We start from the raw sequence: 19,600 nt of genomic DNA on the forward strand, positions 1-19,600 counted from the left end.
AGAGAAAGATGAGTTTTTTTTTTTCTTTAATGCAGGGGTTAAATAGAAAAAAATGAGAACAAAATTCATAGGATGGTCAACTCAGTATTTTAGGGTGGTCGGAATAGCTCCCGTCTTTCCTTTATTTGAAGACCATACATTATCAAAAGTAATGCCTCAAAAGTTGTCAAATTCACCCAATGATTCAAAAGTAATGTTTCATTGTCATGTTCAGGTGATATCTAATACTTCGGATCAACACCACTTCTTCCATGAGCTTGTTGATCGTCTAAACAATGAACTCAGAGGATTTGAGGTGACCTATGTTATTTATAAAAAAGTTGGGTTAATATCTACCGGATTTGAGGTGAGAAAATACTGGAAAATCTTGGAGGAAAGCGAATGGAGATTGATGCAATTTCTACCGGATGATGTTCAACGTTTACATAGCCCAACGGAATCCAATATCAAATGGAGAGAGTTACAGAGTCACATTGTTCACTGATCATGGGTTATTCAGATTACAAGCGCTCGGATTGATCCACCAAGAACTCTAAATAACAATTAAATAAGTAATTTCTTCCCAATTCATCATTCATCATATCGTTTCTTCTCCATCTATCAAACTGCAATGTTTGAGGGCTACATACACATCATGTCCTTTCTTCTCCAAATCATTCAATCAAACAGAGGATGTTATGAGCCGCATGCAACATCTTCCTGCAAATCATTGCAGCTTTCTTTCCATCTACCCATTTTATCTTCCTTCCTACATTACAGCTTTCTTTCCTTCTACCCAACATCTTCGCATAAAGGATGAGATGCAGTTCCCCCCATCAAAGCATAGTTCAAAATCAGCAACCAGCAGTTTCACCCCGTACCCGTACTTACAAGATGATTAAGATTAAGAAGTGTATTTTTTTCCTACTCAATAGGTGGAGCAGCATCAGAGGTAAATGGGTAAAAGGCAGTGCTTCCTTTAGAGATATTTTCCTTAGATCCGCCATGTTTTCGGTTTGCAGTCACTGCTAGGCAGGCCTCTTGGCTTGGCTAGTTCATGCTTGGTTGTTTCCTGCTTGGCTTTTCTCTGCGAAACCAAATTATATTACGAGAAACTACACTCAAAGGCTAATAAAAACACTTACAGACATGCAAAGCCTTCAGCCTCTTGATTCATGGTCGTATTAAATAAATAAAAAGATTTCATATAGACACTCTCATAGGGTGTTATCACAACTGCAGCTAGCTTCCATTCCATTTTATTGGGAGGAATCGAGAAATGCTTCTTCCTCCCATATATCCTTCTTTTTTTTAACCTTTTTTAGATATTCATAAGTAATTTAATTAGGAGTGACGTGAGGATGGTAACTTACCTAGCACTTAGTTTCTTCTTCTTGTCTTGGCTGATTCATGGCCGTCACACTCCCCTCTTCTTCTTTGGGTTCAAAATCATCGCACTCACTGAGTCATAATAATCAGAAACCATAAAAAGGTTAACGTTGCATACAAAATGTAAGAGAATCCCAACGTACAAATTAATGTTATATATGAAAACACTAAAGATACGTGAAGGAAACTTACGGCGTGAAGCTGAAGCTAACAAAGAAAGAACCAGAGTCATTAATATCCACAGCACAATCAGCTGAATGTAAGGTCTTGATCATATGGCTTCCTCCTTCTCCAACAACAATTTGAAATGTGGTGATACGAAGATATTGACGATCAACACATGTGTTGTTCCCGCCAGTCTGGACATGACAAAAATCCCGGTTCCCCAAATGAACCAAATACTCTGTCGACATCCCTAGATATGGCCGACCCACAATCTCCAGGCCCCGCAATCTTAATGGTGAGCTTAGTGAATAGGCAATACCACCTCCATCACCCTCATCAATCTTGAAGGAGAATGCTACAATCTCCTCTGCACGTTCAGATAAGGCATAGATAGTCTCGCCTACAACCACGGCCCTCCCCAAGAAAGGAACATAAGTAGAAGTGTCAATTTTCACTTCATGCCATTTACTGCTCCTTACATGAAAAGCCACGACTTGGAATTGCTTGATGGCATGCATTGAAAACAAAATAAAGCCATAGCAAACGGCATAACCAACTATATTCATATTGGCCGAATACTTATAAAATGGAAAAGAAGGCAGTCGCTTCCAAAGATTCTCACAAGGATCATAACACTCAAAGGATGGATCCGGAAGTTGTCGGCAGCATACTGGAGATGCAAGATAATAAAGTTTACTGTACGCAGAAACAACGTATCCAACTGGCTTAGAAGTTTCGGGGGGCCTGAATCTATACGATGACCTAGTCTTGGTGTCAAAAATATATCCCAGCAATGACTTGGAATTCTTGCCCTTGTAAGGTCTACCGAGACCTTCCTCTAGAAGTAGATAGGAGCAGCTGAAAATCCTCGCGCTCCGAATGGTATAAGCACCAGGGAACTTGGCTACAGGTTCAAGTAGTAGGGGTTCATCAGTGACTCCTCCTCCACCCATATGAACTTCTCCTCGTTGATTCAATTTTATTTCAAATAATGCACCACTGTATGGGCCGCGAAGAAAATTCACCACCACAAACACAGATCTGGCTTCCCCCTGATTTACCATCTTTGCATGCTCCCCCTCCATTGGCAAGCTGGACAGAGAAACGAGTCAAATTAATCTTTTCAAACACCTAGCTAGAGAGAATTATTGATGCAAGGTCAAAGCCACACCATCTACTTTAGTAAGCATATGTAGGAATAGATACAAAATACAGATTCCAATATCAATAAATAAACTTGTCCTACAAACTGTGAATTTCAGTGTGCCAGTAGATCATCATCGTCATCATTAAATTAAAGAGTAACTGATACATAATTACATACAAAATTCAATTCATAGAATTACAAAATAGAACATCCGGTTTGCAAGAAAACAACTCAAGATACAGATAAAGGCCCTCCGAATAGGAGTTGGCAATCAGTGCAACTGTGCAAGTACCAATGAGACGTGCATATGCCTAGTTCGGGTTAATAATATTAGGTCAATAAGATGGTACGGATCATGGAGAGAATGTGGGAAATACTGTCTTTATTGGGCTTCAATATCCTCAGATTTTAGAGATAAACAATTTTTTCTTATTCAATCAGATTGGAAGGTTGCAGTCTCCTAGGTTTTCTCTTGTTTAGCTTTAGCAGTTATGCAATAAATGGACTAGGGCCATTGATTTATAGCATATTAATAATAATAATTAAAAAAACAACAACCATCGGTAGTTTTACAGCAAAAATTTAAGAAGACGAAATCCACCACGTCACTGACCTTGTGAAAGGATTAACGGCCCCATGGTTGGTAGCACTACTATGCCTATGCCTATGCTCTTGCGTCAGCTTGATATGGACCTTGTTAACGTCGAATAGAACTTTCTGGACCTCCGAAACCTTTCTCTGGAGCTTCACGATCCGGTCCTTAACATCTTGACCCGAGGTGAGCTCAGCGGGGTCGGAAGTTATCTCCGATAACTTTCTCTGGAGCTCCACGACCCAGTCCTTAACATCCTCCATGTTAGGACGCCCTGGTGGAACCCTAATAAATGTTGATAAACACGGACCCTCCATGATAGGAGGCCCTGGTACAACCCTAAATGTTGAAAAAGGGGAAAAAGGGGATTTATTCGGACCCTCCATGATAGGAGGCTCTGGTAGTCTGGTAGAACCCTAAATGTTGAAAAACGAAAGAAAGGCAGAAAAGTAAACAACAATTTAAATTCATTTAATTCATTACCTGATTACAAAGGAGTAAAGGACTGACTGAATGTATATAGAGAAGGGTGGCCAACTTTTAGATAAGTTTTTTTTTTTTTTTTCTACAATAATATTCTATTTTAAGGGGTCTAAATTTGGGCTATATGTGCCCATGTCACACAATGGGTCATCCATACATGCCAGTAGAACTTGAGACCTCTCACTGTTTTTTAAGAAAAAAAAGAGAAAATATTTTTTATACAAAAAAATTAAAGGATTTTTTATTATGTTATCCACCTAAATTTTGACCTGTTTTTTACTTTATCTTTTAATAAATTTTTTGACTCGATGTGCCACCTGAATTTTTAAAAAATTTCAATGTGACATCTCTCATCCAATTTCGTCACATTTTCTGTTAAAAATAAGGGTATTTTGGCATTTCTATGTTAATTTACTGTTCATCATCTTCAACCTCAATCCTCATGTTTTTGAGTTTTTATCATACTTCACTCATACTTTTGACTCATCAAATCTCCATTAAAATTAACAATCTTATACTCATTTTGAAGCTATGAATTTCTTCTTTACAACCATACAAAAATAATAAAAAAAAAAACTATGAAATACGAGATAATTGGTCACAAACTAGGCTACCCGAAACTGCCAAATTTTCCAAAAAAAATTGCATATTTTTTCAAATTTCACCCAACTTCAATTTCTTTCAAATTCATCACCCTAAATCAGTTTCTTAGGTTACTAGAACATAAGTATAGCTTTCAAATCAATCATCCAACCTCAAACCAACCTATAAATCAAAATCTTTATCAAGAACATAAACCTCAAAACTAAGAAATAAAAATCAAGAGAAGTAAAAACAAATCGAACATGTGTATAGCTTTCAAATGACATTTTACTTCTTTGAATTTTGATTTTGATTTCTTAGTTTTAAGGTTTATGCTCTTGATGGGGATTTTGATTCATAGGTTGGTTTGAAGTTGGATGATTGATTTGAAAGCTATACACATGTTCTAGTAACTGAAGAAACTGATTTGGGGTGATGCATTTGAAAGAAATTGAATTTGGGTGAAATTTGAAAAATCTGCAATTTTTTTAGAAAATTTGGCAGTTATGGGTAGCCTATTTTATGACCAATTATCTCAAGTTTCATAGCTTTTTGAATTATTTTTATATGATTGTAAAGAGGAGATTCATAGCTTCAAAATGAGTATAAGATTGTTGATTTTGATGAAGATTTGATGAGTCAAAAATAAAGGTAAAGTATGATAAAAACTGGAAAATATGAGGCTTGAGGTTGATGATGATAAACAATTGTTACCTCTAAAAATCACGGCAAGCCTGCAATCCTAATATAATGTTTGGGCGTGCCATTATTCTCAACCAATGAGCCATAATAGAAAAAATATAAACTCCTTTATTTATAGACTTCAGGAATGACTTGAGATGAACATTCAAGTCTTCTAGTTTTACATGAAATAGGACTCTTATTGTTTTTCTAATACATCAGATATATAAAAAGTACTTCTTATAAATACATTAGGTAAATATGGACAACCACATAAATACTAATATTCATAACACTCCCCCTTGGATGTCCATTACACATCAAATATGCCTCATTAAAAACCTTACTAGCCAAAACCCTATGAGAAAAAAAACTAGCTAAGGGAAAGAGTACGTACAATTTTCATGTGTTTCTCATAACTGTGATAAACATGCGACACTGTCTCATTAAAACCTTGCCAGGAAAACCCAATGGGACAAAAACCTTGGACGAAGAGAAAAGAATACAGTGTGATGAATCACTCCCTCTGATGTTGATATGAGTTCTTCAATTAGTGACGGTTGCCTTGTTAAAATCTTGCTTGGAAAACTCAGTGGGATAAAACCAAAGTGAAGGAAAAAAAAAAGTACAATAATTTACAAGATCATTGATACAATATTGGATGCGCTTAATGCTGCCTCATTAAAACCTTGCTAGGAAAAATTCGGTGGGACAAAAACCTAGTCGAAGGAAAAAGAGTACAACACACAAAATGATTGGATGCTCCCCTTGATGAGTTACTCCCCCTTAACATCAAGCTTTAATTTGACTAATTGATAACTCATCTTAAATGTCATTTTCTAGACAGTGATGTTTGGCAGTGCTAGTATGCATATGCCTTTAAAAATATTAGTAGGGGATCATCCATTGAATTCATGTTGAGATTTAAACAATGTTAACAAAATATAGTTCCACTAAATCAAGTAGTTAGATATAATTCTCAAATCTCATGTCTTCCCAATTATAGATAAGGGATTGAAAAATTAAAAAAAAAAAAAAGAAATCAATACTTGGATCATTGGAGAAATTACATGGCATAACCAGCCATTAATATATACAAATTTTCGTATGTTTTCAAAGACTCTTTAGGAGCTCCAATTGATGTGTCCAAGAGTTTTGAATACGTTGCAACGACATTGAATTCGAATTCGAATTCGATTTATCTATTATCAAAGTACTCATCGAGGCAATTTAAACCATATTTATGATAATAAACTTGAGTACATAATTTAAGCTTCAGGCTCTTTGAATCCTTCAAAGATTTGCTTTAAGCAACTCATGTATTTCATGGAACTATGTATATTTCAATAGAAATTGGGCTTTATATCCCTTAGAAAATTGCTTGGTAATGTGCCTCCAGCATTTCATATATATACCAGCCAATAGTCAGCATGCATTATAGATATTTCAAGCTATTGGGTACCCAAGTCTCTTCAGGGGCTTTAATTCTCATCTCATAAATTTGTGTTTTTTCTAAGACTGTCATCTCATTTGGATGATTATTGGTCTGAACTTGGATCAAGAAACTATTAGTCTGATATACATTATTGGTCTATTCCCTAACAATTTATGTTTTTGGATCCAGTGGTAACATGGTATCAGAGCTCTGTTTGAAGGAGGTTCAAAGTTCGAAACCTCTGATTCTCATTCCACACTTATTTGTTGATTTGCAAGGTGCTGGATGGGACTGTGTCTATTCATTTCTCTCTGTTTGCAAGATGAAACTGTTTTCCTCCAAGTGCAGGATGAAACTGCACGTAAGGGAGGGTGAACATTCTTGTCTCATTCCCTTACAACTTAACCTTTTGGGTTTAGTTGTTATCTACCAAAAACAAGGTTAAAGTTTTTTTATAAGTAACCTCAAGTCTCTGGCATTTTGGATTAAACACCGATTGATGATTAGTTTATAGCAAGTATTGAGTAAAATGAGAAGAAGATAAGACTAGACGAAAGAGAGAGAAAAAGAAGATCTAGGAAGATGCAACTAATATCAAGTAGGTCGTTGGGTTATCCACATTTATTCATTTGAGTCCAAAAGGTATCTGCATAAAATCTCATATACTGCCACCTACCAAAATGAGTTCCCTGAAATACACCTAATTTGACTAAAATACAAACGAAACCTAAGTCCAAGGCTTACAGCTTCTCTAAGAAACACGCGACTAGGGCTCTTGGCCAATTACTATGTTAGCCCTTATATCAGCTCTTCCATTTCTATTGTAATATTTAGGTACATTGTCTGGACCCTGAATCGAAGCACCAAAAGAGGGATAAATAATTAATGCTGAGTTCCAATCACAGAAATGATATCTGGCAAAATCACAGTATGGCTTTACATCTCAATGGTTATATTCAAAGTTAGTAACTTCTATGACTTCTAAAGCCAGCAGTCAGCAATATTTACCAGCCAACAAGCCACTGTAAAAAAAAACATAGGGATGCGAAGTAAGTTACAATACTAAACTTGATGATGGTTTAGGTACCAAAGAAAAAGGGGCATTCATTTGTAGAATGGCTTCTTGTATTGCTTGAAGTTTTGAGAGGTCTCCTCTCTTCACGCATTTGTAAAATGAAGAAATCATAGATGCTATATCCTGCAAAAGAATGAACTATTAAAGCTTGCTTTTGTTTTATTGTCCTTTTCCCTTTCATTTGATAAATGAAAAGGATGAAGTTACATTAAAACTGTGAATTTGAATCCAAATACGACTAAACAAATGAGTCATACAACTTCACACTGTTCAGTTTTAGAAGGTAATTACTAACGACAACCATCTTCATCTCTGACATAGAATTCCTCAAAGCATAACAAGTGAGAAGTGAGTAAGTAACTAATAGCCCATTTCATCAAGTTGGCTTGTAATAATGTGAGACATGCTAAGATCAATTTTTGGGGACACACACATGCAATTTTCCCTTCTTCCTAATTAAAAGTCATATACTTCTCTTTGATATATATACATATATATATTTTATATGCAGCATCGGGCCCCCAGGGGGTTAGGGGTGGAAACAATACACATGACATAATAAGTTACTGAGATTCCCCTTCACCAGCTCCAAGAATCAATGGCCAAGGAGAAAAAAAAAAAGAAAAAGGAATGAAAAAGCTTTCACAAGAAAAACTTTTTAGGTTTGATTACAATACCTTATTAACATCTTCTAATAGGACTTTCTCAAAGGCTCCGAATGGTATGGCAACTGACATTGGAATTTTAATCCATGTTGGCACCCTTCCTCTCAAAAATTTTATGTTGCATGATTTTGCACCAACCTGTGCAATAGAAAATCGTCAGATAACCTATTCAAGCTTCAGCGGAAGTTGAAACTTCAAAAATATCCAAGAAAAAAATGTTTGTGGTATGAAAAATCAATATTATAAATAGTTGAAAGAATCAATAGATTAATTGGCCAAAGAAAAAAAGAATAAAGGTATAACAATCCATTTTGAGTTTTATTTCCTTCCACTACATTTCGGAAAAAATCAACAAAGTTGGTTAACTGTTATCAGAATAGATAATACATTTGGTAGTTTATGATTCAATTATGATGCCTCCGCAGTTTTCATCAATTGTACATATAACTTACAATGATCTTCTCACTGGGAAACAAAATTAAGAACATAACATAATCTCTTAAGAAATATAATATATAGCCTCCGCAATCTGCTACATGCTTGTACAAACAAAGGTTAAGATGAGCACAAAAGTTATTACAAGGGCATACCACATCACTAGTGAACTCCTCAACTGAAACATCATATTTAACGAAGAAAGTCTTCTTTTCTAAGGTTAATCCTCGATGAATGGATTGAGTAGCAAAGGACTTATAGGAAAAATTGGAGCTACTGATGTCACTGCAAGTAAAAAGAAAACAGTGAATTCGGAAGTTAAAGAGGCACACAAATTCTACAAAGAAACAACCACTCCAGTGACCAACCTGATAATAATATTTGACGACTTCACTTGTATTGATATTGGTTTGCCTTCCTTCAACTTGAGATCCCTGAGAATAATTGGATCGAAGCATGTGGCAAAGCATACCTGCAAACATGCTACTCTAGTTAAATATAATGTGCTGGTTTCCACAAACTAAGAGTTTGCTTTCATCTCTAATCAAATGCAAGCATTACAGTTTGGTTATTTGGGAATTCATAATGAAAAGATGAAACGTTATATATGCCTTGTTACTTCTTGCTCTTATAGAGACATGCGATAGAGCATCTGGCATATCAGGAGTCAGGACAGCAACAACTCCATCTGGAATCTCCTCTTCTCCAGTTACTCTAGTCGCAATTAGAATGGTTGGATTTTTATAGACTTTGGTCTGAATGGTAATTAATTCATTAACAGAATTTACAAAACCATGCACTTCAACTGGGTTGATAACCTGCCAACTGCCACACACAACTTTAGTAACACTCAAGTTAAATCCTAAAAACAGTAAGAAAAAAAAAAAACCAAAATATCAATGATTATTCTTTAAATAAAAGAATAGGAGTATAACTAAAGTGACATTAAGAGCAATTTTTACAGTTGAGCTTGGAGTAAATCTTCAATTTAATCTTACCAGCCTAAGTTTGCCACTTTTCTAAGAATGGGGTCAAAATGATTAACGAAGAGTAGACTTAATAGCTCAGATCCAGCCCTTATTAACACCTCAGAGAAAGTATCAATCTGACATCAGGAAAAATACATCAAATAGAAGCCTCACTGGTTGTCTACTATAGATGCAAAAGTCAAACAACAACAACATACTGCCGATTTCTGAACACCAAGCAAATTACTAAGATAATTCGCACTGGGCTGGATCTTCTTCTGGAAACACTGAGACCTATCAGAAAGTACTAATTGTAACCAATCAAGAATAGCCTTTGATTGTAATGCCCACTGACCATCATTGGGTTTGTATAATTCGCAGACACGATACCAGTCCTATGACAGCAAAATAACACCAAGAGTCGGAGAAAGGGACTCCATTAAACATTGAAAATGGAAAAAGGAAAGATCTAAATGATTGATTTCCACATGTTAAAATATAGTGAGAGAAACAAAATCACAAACTACAAGGGTATTTTTTTGTTCTTTCCTTCCCTAAATAATGTCAAACCAGAAAAAGGTCAGTATTTATGCTCAAGGAGAGACATACCTTGGTGCAGTAAATGAGGTCTTCGATCATTGTTAACTATTGACAGGCATGAATTTTCGAGTACCAAGGAAATCAAGAACATAATCTCCTGTTTTTAGTTGCATGAAAAAGAAGCATTAATTATTTTTGTTACATCAATGGTATCTAGTTGACATTAATTTTTCTTAGAGATAAGTAGACATTGTAGTTAAGAGCACAGTGATGCAGGACAGCACAAGGTGGGTGTTGCATATGATTAGGGTGGGCTCAGGATAAATATTTTAAGAAATATAATATTTCAGAGAACAAAGAAGGTTCATAGCTGCTGTAATTTTAGAGAAATAACAGAAATAAAGAATATTATGGAGGAGAAGAGAGAAGGAAGTAATGAGGAGACTTAAGGCACCAAGCCTTCAAACAACACTTAATTATAGGCTTCAAATAGAGCATTCAATGACTCCGAGAAATAGAAAAAAGGCTAATTAAAAATTATAGAAACATTAAATCTTGAATTGACTCTTTGACTGATTTATTTATTTTTATTTTCTGAATCTTGCAATACCATGGGCATTTCATTTTAGATATACTCTCTGACTCTTAAATCGACTCTTTGCCTTATCGTTAGATTTAGGCCAATGGATTTAGACTTGGGATTCCAAAGAGTATACTCATTATCTAGAAAGCAGCAATAGCTCATTATCTAGAAAGCAGCAGCTATTGCATCACTTAGTTACTGCTTACTGGTGGGTGTGCAAAATTTAAATTTTTAAGTCCCCTTTCAATAGTGGTTCTGACAGCTGAAGCCAAAGCAAGATCATGGAAGAGTATATCTTTCAATCTTCTGTGGGAGGTGATCAGAACAGGGCGAAGCTCAATACGAGTTTCCAGTAACTTCTGAAAAGATAATTTCAAAATTCACAATGATATTCCAATATACAGACATGAAAATTTGGAAGTTTGTAAAACAGATTGACCTCCATTAGTGGAACAACATCTTCATCACCAACATGTGCTTTGACAAAGTTCAGGCAATCCTATTATTTGACAGCACAATAAGAGAGATATTTATCACTCACGTAGAAAATACCAATAGTGTTACAAAAATTTTCAATGCATAAGTTGACTTCAATACAAAAAAGAGAAGTTACCTGCAGCCTAGGTGCCAAATAACAAACATAATTAACTCCAAATGTGCTTGTGAAATCATGACGCTGAAGATCATAAGGGAAAAGGCGAGTCAGTTATAGCCAAAAGAACATACATTTGATGGTGAAGAAAGTGGAATTTCGACAGTGAAATCTTCAAATAGCATTCACAAACATTACCTTATTTGAGGGAACCAAAACTGCAATAGCTGATTCAAGGTCAGCACCTGAATGAACAGCCTGTGGGCATGGTGACATAAGGAGTAAGAAGTAGGAAAAGAGAAACATTCCCATATAAGTGATGTATTAAAGAAATAAAATGAAAGGGTAAAAGTAAAAAAAAAAAAAAATGAAAACTTGGAGTATGGTTGATTTGAAGAATGCCAAAATTATAAAGACCTATCTGTTGCATTCAAACATAATTAAATCGTATGAAAGTCAATAATCAGATAGATCCATTTCATCTATCTATTCTACACTCTTTCATTTTGGAATTACGTTTGGGACTTGGGAGGTCTCTCACAGACACACCAAACTTGAACTGTGGCATGTCACTTCATGGTTCAACCTCATTCTTTTTTTGATAGGAAACAAACTTTTATTGAAAAGAACAGGGTTTACCATTTTAGGGTATAAGGTTCTATATTTTAGGGTATAGAATCATCGTCCTGCACAGAGAGAGACTATATATATTATAAATATTTGATAGGAAACAAACTTTTATTAAAAAGAACAGATGGGTCAACCTTATTCCAATGCCTTGAGATCACAGTTTAACTAAAACTTTACATCTATAGCACAAAATAGACAAAACTTAAGTATATTGTGTGCTATATACAATACGACTTGCAGGCATATAATATGAAAAAGTGGCTGTTAAACTTCCATCTAATTCCCTACTAACAGTTGTCAACTGAAGCTCAGGTAGACAGCACCAGAAAAGTACAATTGCTCCTGTTTAGATTGCATTCTGTACCTTTAATGTCTTCAAGTATGCTGTGAGGTCATGGATGAGTCCATCCTTAGTATCAGCCCTGAAATGAGGCTCTGACACAATTGGTCGGTCATAACTTGCAAGCTTCTCTTTTGTGAGACCATTTGCAATTAATGTTTTCCAGTAAATATCAACTCTAAAACCAGACTTTATGTAATTTAAGAGTGCCTGTTACAAAAAGAAAAGAAAAAAGTATATCAACATGTGCCTCTGAGGAACATTTAAACATTCTGCAGTTAGACACCACACGAAGCACACCAGTTGAACCAATAACCTGGACCCTGTTGATGCCTGATTGGTCTGGGTATGATTCTGCACTTTCTATAACACTAATCCATAAATTACCATACCTCGCAAATTATCACATCATCTGGGCTACTATTATTGTGCAACTTTTGGTGCCATTCCCCCATCATGCCATTCTTGCAGTAATTGTTTCTCTGATGGTGGAAAATGTGCAGATTATCACAAGGCTGATGCAACATGAGCTATAAAAATCCATATGCATTAAACAAATACATTTTTAAATACCTGAATCACAAGTATTTCATCACGAATTCTCTGTCCAACATCTCCCTGTCCTCCACGACCAACATGTGCCATCAGTAGTCTAATGATTTCTCTATCATTTGGCTGGTTTAAATATACTCTTTGTAGCAGATTGGTAAACCTATTTTGAGCTTCACTAGTTTCACTGTAGATATACATTGCAAACATAAGGGAAATCAAGATAATTTTAGGCAGTGCATCTCTGGTTGAAGATATATGTCATACTCTTATCAATTCAAAAGCCTGGCCTAATCACATTTCTCATAGACAAAAAATAAGTATCTACAACATAAACAAGAAGCAAAAGAGTGATGAAATTTGAGGAACAGTTGTGGAAGAGGAAGATTCAACTTAAGAAGTATCCATTTGTCTACGTGTATGATCCACCAAAAGAGGTATCCCACGTGAGTGGAGTGCTGAGAAATGGGTCCATATTAATTGGATTGAGTGTGATATAATTATATATACCTATTGGGCCTTTCCACCTAACTTAAGCTTTTGGGTTCAATACTTCAATACCATCTCCCTTCTCCCCTCACAAACTAAAGCCAGACCACAGACTTAAAATTAAGGCCAGAAACCATCTTATTGAACCAATGTACTTATCATTCTGGAGAGTTTGCTAAGAATATTCAGATGAAATTCCTTAGCCTTAATATCAAGGGACAACATAGGCACGGGTTTCAGCACAAGGCATCAGCATTTGGATTTTGAACAAATGAGAGTTGCAACAGGTGGATCATTGTAATAACTGCAGATGGATCATTCATAACCTATGGAAAGAGAAGTCTAAAAAGTAATCAAATAATCCAGAAGATTAGAGTGTCAACTTTATGTCAGAAAATATTTTGTTACTTCTGCCCAGAGAAAAAAAGAAAGACAAAGATGTGATATAGAATGATCATGAGCCCACGTGGAGTCACTTTTCATTGAGAATTAAAGCTATAGTACAACACAAATTACCTAGGTTTCACATTGTAGTTCTTGCTCCATGTGAGATGCCTACATGACATGAATCTCAACCATACCAACATACCAACGACCCCAATTCCCCTTCACTTTTGCAGCGTTCTGTAAGCTCCATTGCAATGTTGAATCTGTGTCAGGTCAGTATAATGTTCAAGGGATGAAGTAAATGAAGCTGAAGACTACTTTCCTTAGGTTTGTATAGCAACCATTTTACATATCATCATATTATGTTATTCTTATGCCCATGCATACAAAGAAACTAAGAATTGGCCCAATGAAACCGCACATCAAAGATTTTTCATGCATATTAGATATAACTTATACTTAATACGGATACCAATCTTGGCCTCACCTGTGCATCAATGACCTCTCTGCCTCTTTCTCTCTATGAGATATTTCATCAAGCAACCATTTGACAATTCCTTCCCAATCCCCAGAAACCTGTATATGACATATATGCATCAATCTTAACAATAGACACAACACTAATTTGCAATCTGCATAGAGTACATTCCAAAAGACTTAGTAAAAATTAGATTTCTGAAAACATTACTTGGAAGTTTTTTTTTGATATAAAAAGTTACAACACTTAGGGGAGGAGGATTGGAACTTCGAACCTCTTCTTTAATGGAGGGATGTGGCTACTAACTAGGCTATGTCTCAGCCATTGTTGGAAGATAAATTAATGAAGGCTTCTATTGGTACCCCCAATTTCCTCTCTATACCCTTACAATTTTTCTTACAAAAGTTCACATTTTACCCTTAAATAAGACTAAAATAAAATAAAAACTTAAAGGATAAAGAAACAAAGAAATTCCCCTCCCCACCACTGGCAGCTCCTCCCCTCCCTCCCATCCACCACCTCTTTCTCTTCCCATTTCTCTCTCTCTCTCTCTCTCTCTCTCTCTCTCTCTCTCTCTCTCTCTCTCTCTCTCTCTCTCTCACTGCAAACACTCATGCCGGAGCCCAACAGAGGCAGTCGGCATAATCCACAAATTCAATCCCAGGGCATGGCTTCTCGTGTCTAAATCATATAAATGTAACAATTTCAAGCTGCATGATTGGTTTGTGTATATATCATCCTCACCAAAACCAATGCCATTATGAAAAACAACTACTATTAACAGTTTATTTGCAAGAGTTGAAAAAAAGGAGTGACAATTCACGAAAAACATATGAATTACCTTTCCACTTGAATTTATTGGTGTCATGCCTATAAAGAAATTTGCGCCATTATTTTTAATCCAAGAAGATCCACCAGACCATATCACAAATTGGATACCCACCAAATTGCTTTGCTGCAAATTAATATCTACAACTTTTTTTTTTTTCCAAAAAAAAGGTGGAGTTGTTAAAACAATGTTTTAATTGAAAAAACAAAAAAAAAGGCATTTGAAATTGACAGGATAAATCATGCAGCTTTATTTGCATACCTGAAAGGATCCCTTTCCAATTGATATTTCTGTAAAATAAGTCTGACATGCTCCAGGAACCAAGTTTGATTTTTTAGGGAAAATCTCTGGTGGAGGGGCCTGCATGCAGTGACAAAAGCTGGTCATTAGGTGGAGTACCATTCATACCTGGGCAAGATCTGAAAAGTTTAGATGTCCACTATCCAACTAAGTCAGGAAACAAATACCCACCAACCATTCCCCAGGGGATAATTTTGAGACACCCCAGTGAAGCACTATAGCACCTCTCAATCTTTGTAGCAACCAAGATGTGATAGTCATCCCTAACCATTTTTAAAGGACCTATAAACAATCAACATTCAAATGAAAAGTCAAAGTGAAGTCTTTTTTTCTTTTTATCTTCTGGAAAATATTTCCTGCAATTGATTGTTGGGATTCCACCAACTCAATCTTTCATAAATCTGGTGTCCCATGTGGGTGCTCCGCCCACAAAATTGACCAATTCTAGTAGAAAATTGACTATTATCCATGAATCAAATAGTTCTCAAAATCAGTAGGTATCATATACATGGGAATACAAATAGTTTAATTCATAAATTTTGAGAGGACCGTAGTTGTTTTTTCAAATAATTGTCATAAAACTAAATAAAAAGTTATTGTCTCCAAGTTAGAAACATTTAAATGCCAACTTCTTACAAGCAGTGGGAAAGAGACCAACTTTGGTTATTTAACAGAAGCACAATTGAGCTATGCCATGAACCTCATTTTCCTTCCCATAAATATAGGATGGATGCAAACATGTTAGGACCAGAACCATAGTGGATAAAAATATTTGATCAAAAAACATCAAGTGCAATCAAACAATCAATATATCAAAGAACTTGACATTGATAGCATCCATCGTATCAAAATTTCTCATAAAAACAAAGTAATTGAATTGTAATCCTGTGTCCTGATGCAATTCATCAACAGTTCTACTTCAATGTTAAACATGACAAAAGGTTAGGAACTTCCATCACAGCATTTTTTCCCTTTGACAAAATAAGTTTGAAATAGAAGAAAACTAACCACTATCTCATAGTTTCCGACTTGATAGCTTCTCCGTGAGACCACATCATCTCCTCTCATAGATTTGTCAACAAGATCCATGAGAGTTGAGTTTGGCGTACTAGTGCTTTTGGCAGATCCTGTGGAATGCTTTTGCAACCACTGCTCGACATTATGTTTCCTTTTGTAAGAGTATGGCATTCCACTTCTTAGTTGCTGTCTATTATCAACCATTCTTTTGGAAATGGAAGTTGAAAAACTACTCTGCAACTCATTCAAGGATATTCCTTTTGATATCTGACTTTGTAGCTACATCAAAGCATCCTCATAATCTTGCTAAATGAGAAATCCAAAGTAAACAATACAACATGAGTGAAGTTTCTAAAGAGGGAAAAAAAAGATCCCTGATTATCTCTCAGCCCAAATACATTAGAATGGTATAATTTCAGTGACTGGCATACTAAAGCACATATATACAAAACAAAAAAATACCATAGAAATTAAAGAAATATAAGCAATACTGGCAACATTGACGATGTAAATGCTACAGTCATTGCCTTACAAAGTAAAAGCAAATATACCAGTCCCTAACTGTTATTGAAGAGTATGCCTAAAGTGAGAGGAAGATAAGGAACCTCAAAAAGAAAAAGAAGGTATTCCTGATTACTTAATAAATTTAGGTTACATGATTATGAAAATAACATACGTTTTTGTGAAAGCTTGCATCTCTTGTCATGTATACAGTTATACCTTTTTAATTTTTGTTTGCAAGTTCAATGCATATATGCTAAAATATAGCAAGAACAAATAATACATTGAAGAAATTAAGAAAGCGAATCAAATCATAAGTTGATTGTCTAGTGTGTTTCCCTATGAGAAGGGGAGTCTATCCATTATCTATATAGCCATGGCAAAATCCATACAGAGATTCATTGTACTCTGAATCCTTTCAGTTCAACAAGGCAAGAACATTCTGATAAAAAATGTATACATCAGTGGAGCTACCTTTTGTTGTTGTGGCGAGCTCATAGGCCTGCCCTTGGTTTCCCAAATTAAACATGCCTTGCTTTCAATCAGCTCTTTCGGTATTGGGGGATTTAAAGTAATTGGACCACCCTCAGGAATTTCTATTCGGAAATTTCCATGATTTAATTTCAACCTAACACACATATACAAAAGTTTCATCAGTGTCCATGCATGAGTTCAGCTCAATGAAGAAAAAATCAAAGTGCAACGAGAGAAAGAAACCAAACCATCTATCACGATCATCATCTTTAAGAACAAATTCAATCGCATGTACATTGGGGTCCCGCAACTCAATTGTTAACAAATTATAATTCTCCTTTCTGCAATTTAAACATGAAATTATATGTACTAGAACTATATCCTTTACACACACAGACACACATACATAGGGTATGATCCATTTACAACATTTCAAAAATTTGATTTTTTACATCACTTGATTTCTTTTTTCGTTGATCTTACAGTTGGATCAATGCTCTATTCATGCACATAATGTTTACCAAAACTCAAGCCTGTCCAACATAGATAACCATTTGATCAATAAAGTTCAATTTATAGTACGAAAATGTATAACATAAATATTAAGTCAATACGGTAGAGATGAAATCGCTAGAGATACTGGACTGAGACTCTGAGTTGAAATTTGACATGCATGGGGAGCATGATTCGAGCATTAACTTCAACATTAAGATCAGAAAAAAATAAAACCTATTATAGGTGGTGTAAAACTTTCTATGTATAATTAATATTTATATATAGAGAAATGGCCAAATGGGGTTTGGAACCCATTTATGGATTATTTTGGGCTGCTTTGGTGTTTGGGCAAGCTTTCTTGACCTTTGTGAACGGTGTCTGCAATGCGCCTTGCTTGTAAGTTTGTGAACCCGAAGTGGGAATGAACCACTTTCTGCAGATATTATCAAAATTGCATACAGAATAAGTACTCAGATATTGGAGAAAAATAAGATAAAAACTTGGGGGTTCTTGGTTTTTACATATTTCCACGGAAAACACAGCCCCAGTGAAGAATCCAAGTGTTGGTGCACTTGTTGAGCTGAAATTCAAGCCTAACATTGCGTCCTTTAGAAGACCCCGATACATTAATCTACAATTTGGACCAAGAAACCAGAGGCAATCAGTCAACTCTTAGAGAATGTACAAAACCCATGAATCAATGAATCCATTAATTAATTAATGAGGAATTTAAGTATCAATTACCTGAAGGTGAATGCCCTCAACTAGCTCAAAATGGTGGAGCCGAGGAACAGGTACCTGTGAAGAACTGGAGGTTGTCATGGAAACTGAGGTTCATGCAATGAGCCCCAAAAAAAAAAAAAAAAAAAGCCAGAAAATTAAGGGGATTGAGTTTTTGTGGAAGAAGAGGCTGAAGAGGAGGTGGGAGAGAGAATCGGATGCTGATGAAGTGAAAGTTTGTGGGCATTTGATTTGATTTGAGAGAGAGTGACATGGAAAATGATGGATTGTTCGATCGCAGTTCCCACAGAGCAAAAGCTGTTGATTCTGAAACCAACCATCTTTTCAGTTCAACGATATATTCGAATTGAATTGCATTGCAGAGAGAAAAGGAATTAAGCTGCGACAAGTAACAACATTCAACTTGGCGCGCTTTTTCGTGGGCCTACGACGGAGTACAAAGCCCACTTTATTCAGGCAAAACGGTGCGTTTAGTTATTCTAAACACACAATTTTTTTTTTTTTTTGGGTCTTATTCTAAACACCTAATTACATGAGTGATGCTCAATAAAAAAAATAAAAAATACATGAGTGATGCAGATGCTACGATCTCAAATTTGTATTCTAAAAACATGGGGTAACATTTCATAGATCCATATTTAGATCTACACTAAACTCATTTATTTACAAATTAGATTTTTGCAAATATAATAAAATTATATTTTATTTTCCTCAAAATTTAAGACTAAAATACTAAATAGCAAATTACATTTAAATCAATAAAACATTTTAATATTATATAACAGTCATTGTGAGCCATTTTCAAATAAACTAAAATTTTCTTTTTATTAGACTTCTAGTAATATGAATAATGCATCTAAAGTTGACGTTACTCGATGGTATAAATATCATTACCTGTATGATACAATTGATACTAATTCTATTTAGAATAATGCTGGGATGCCCTAATTTTATGTCCTAATTTGAGCCCTAATCACATATGGAATTCCATGTCAATTAAGACATGTCCTAATTTACTATAACTTTTCCAAAGACCATTTTAATCTTTTTTAAAACATG

The 19,600-nt window shown here is 35.3% G+C and overlaps 2 protein-coding genes across 2 annotated transcripts; both read right to left on the reverse strand.

Moving 5' to 3' along the window:
- Positions 1-397: 397 nt before the first annotated feature.
- On the reverse strand, positions 398-3,785 carry LOC147285269 (uncharacterized). The gene is made up of 4 exons (XM_086242994.1): positions 3,294-3,785; positions 1,561-2,625; positions 1,353-1,440; positions 398-1,066 (listed from the first exon to the last, which is right to left on the reverse strand). Exons 1-3 carry the CDS (start codon positions 3,656-3,658, stop codon positions 1,353-1,355), a joined length of 1,518 nt encoding a protein of 505 aa, XP_086099120.1. The 5' UTR covers positions 3,659-3,785; the 3' UTR covers positions 398-1,066.
- A 3,547-nt stretch (positions 3,786-7,332) lies between these two features.
- LOC147285270 (alpha-glucan water dikinase 2-like) lies at positions 7,333-18,228 on the reverse strand. Its single transcript, XM_086242993.1, has 22 exons — positions 18,164-18,228; positions 17,554-17,646; positions 17,306-17,459; positions 16,322-16,636; positions 15,485-15,595; positions 15,275-15,373; positions 15,026-15,159; positions 14,194-14,282; positions 13,836-13,969; positions 12,855-13,017; positions 12,674-12,763; positions 12,306-12,491; positions 11,510-11,569; positions 11,333-11,395; positions 11,159-11,218; positions 10,926-11,078; positions 10,206-10,293; positions 9,240-9,466; positions 8,997-9,100; positions 8,784-8,913; positions 8,206-8,331; positions 7,333-7,651 (listed from the first exon to the last, which is right to left on the reverse strand). The coding sequence occupies exons 9-22, from the start codon at positions 13,904-13,906 to the stop codon at positions 7,508-7,510; spliced, it is 1,665 nt and encodes a 554-aa protein (XP_086099119.1). The 5' UTR covers positions 13,907-13,969; positions 14,194-14,282; positions 15,026-15,159; positions 15,275-15,373; positions 15,485-15,595; positions 16,322-16,636; positions 17,306-17,459; positions 17,554-17,646; positions 18,164-18,228; the 3' UTR covers positions 7,333-7,507.
- Between the last annotated feature and the right edge of the window lie 1,372 nt (positions 18,229-19,600).

Source organism: Dryas octopetala, chromosome 5, assembly GCF_963921425.1.
Source record: "Dryas octopetala chromosome 5, drDryOcto1.1, whole genome shotgun sequence".
In the NCBI taxonomy this organism is placed as follows: Eukaryota; Viridiplantae; Streptophyta; class Magnoliopsida; order Rosales; family Rosaceae; genus Dryas; species Dryas octopetala.

Coding starts and splice junctions, on each gene's coding strand:
- LOC147285269 (XM_086242994.1), bottom strand. CDS start 3,658: ATGGAGGGTCCGAATAAATCCCCTTTTTCCCCTTTTTCAACATTTAGG. Junction 2,626..3,293: donor GCCGTTAATCCTTTCACAAG/GTCAGTGACGTG, acceptor TTCTCTGTCCAG/CTTGCCAATGGAGGGGGAGC. Junction 1,441..1,560: donor GTTAGCTTCAGCTTCACGCC/GTAAGTTTCCTT, acceptor ATTATGACTCAG/TGAGTGCGATGATTTTGAAC.
- LOC147285270 (XM_086242993.1), bottom strand. CDS start 13,906: ATGTTGGTATGGTTGAGATTCATGTCATGTAGGCATCTCACATGGAGC. Junction 11,570..12,305: donor CATACTTGAAGACATTAAAG/GTACAGAATGCA, acceptor CCATGCCCACAG/GCTGTTCATTCAGGTGCTGA. Junction 9,101..9,239: donor TAAGAGCAAGAAGTAACAAG/GCATATATAACG, acceptor GCATGTTTGCAG/GTATGCTTTGCCACATGCTT.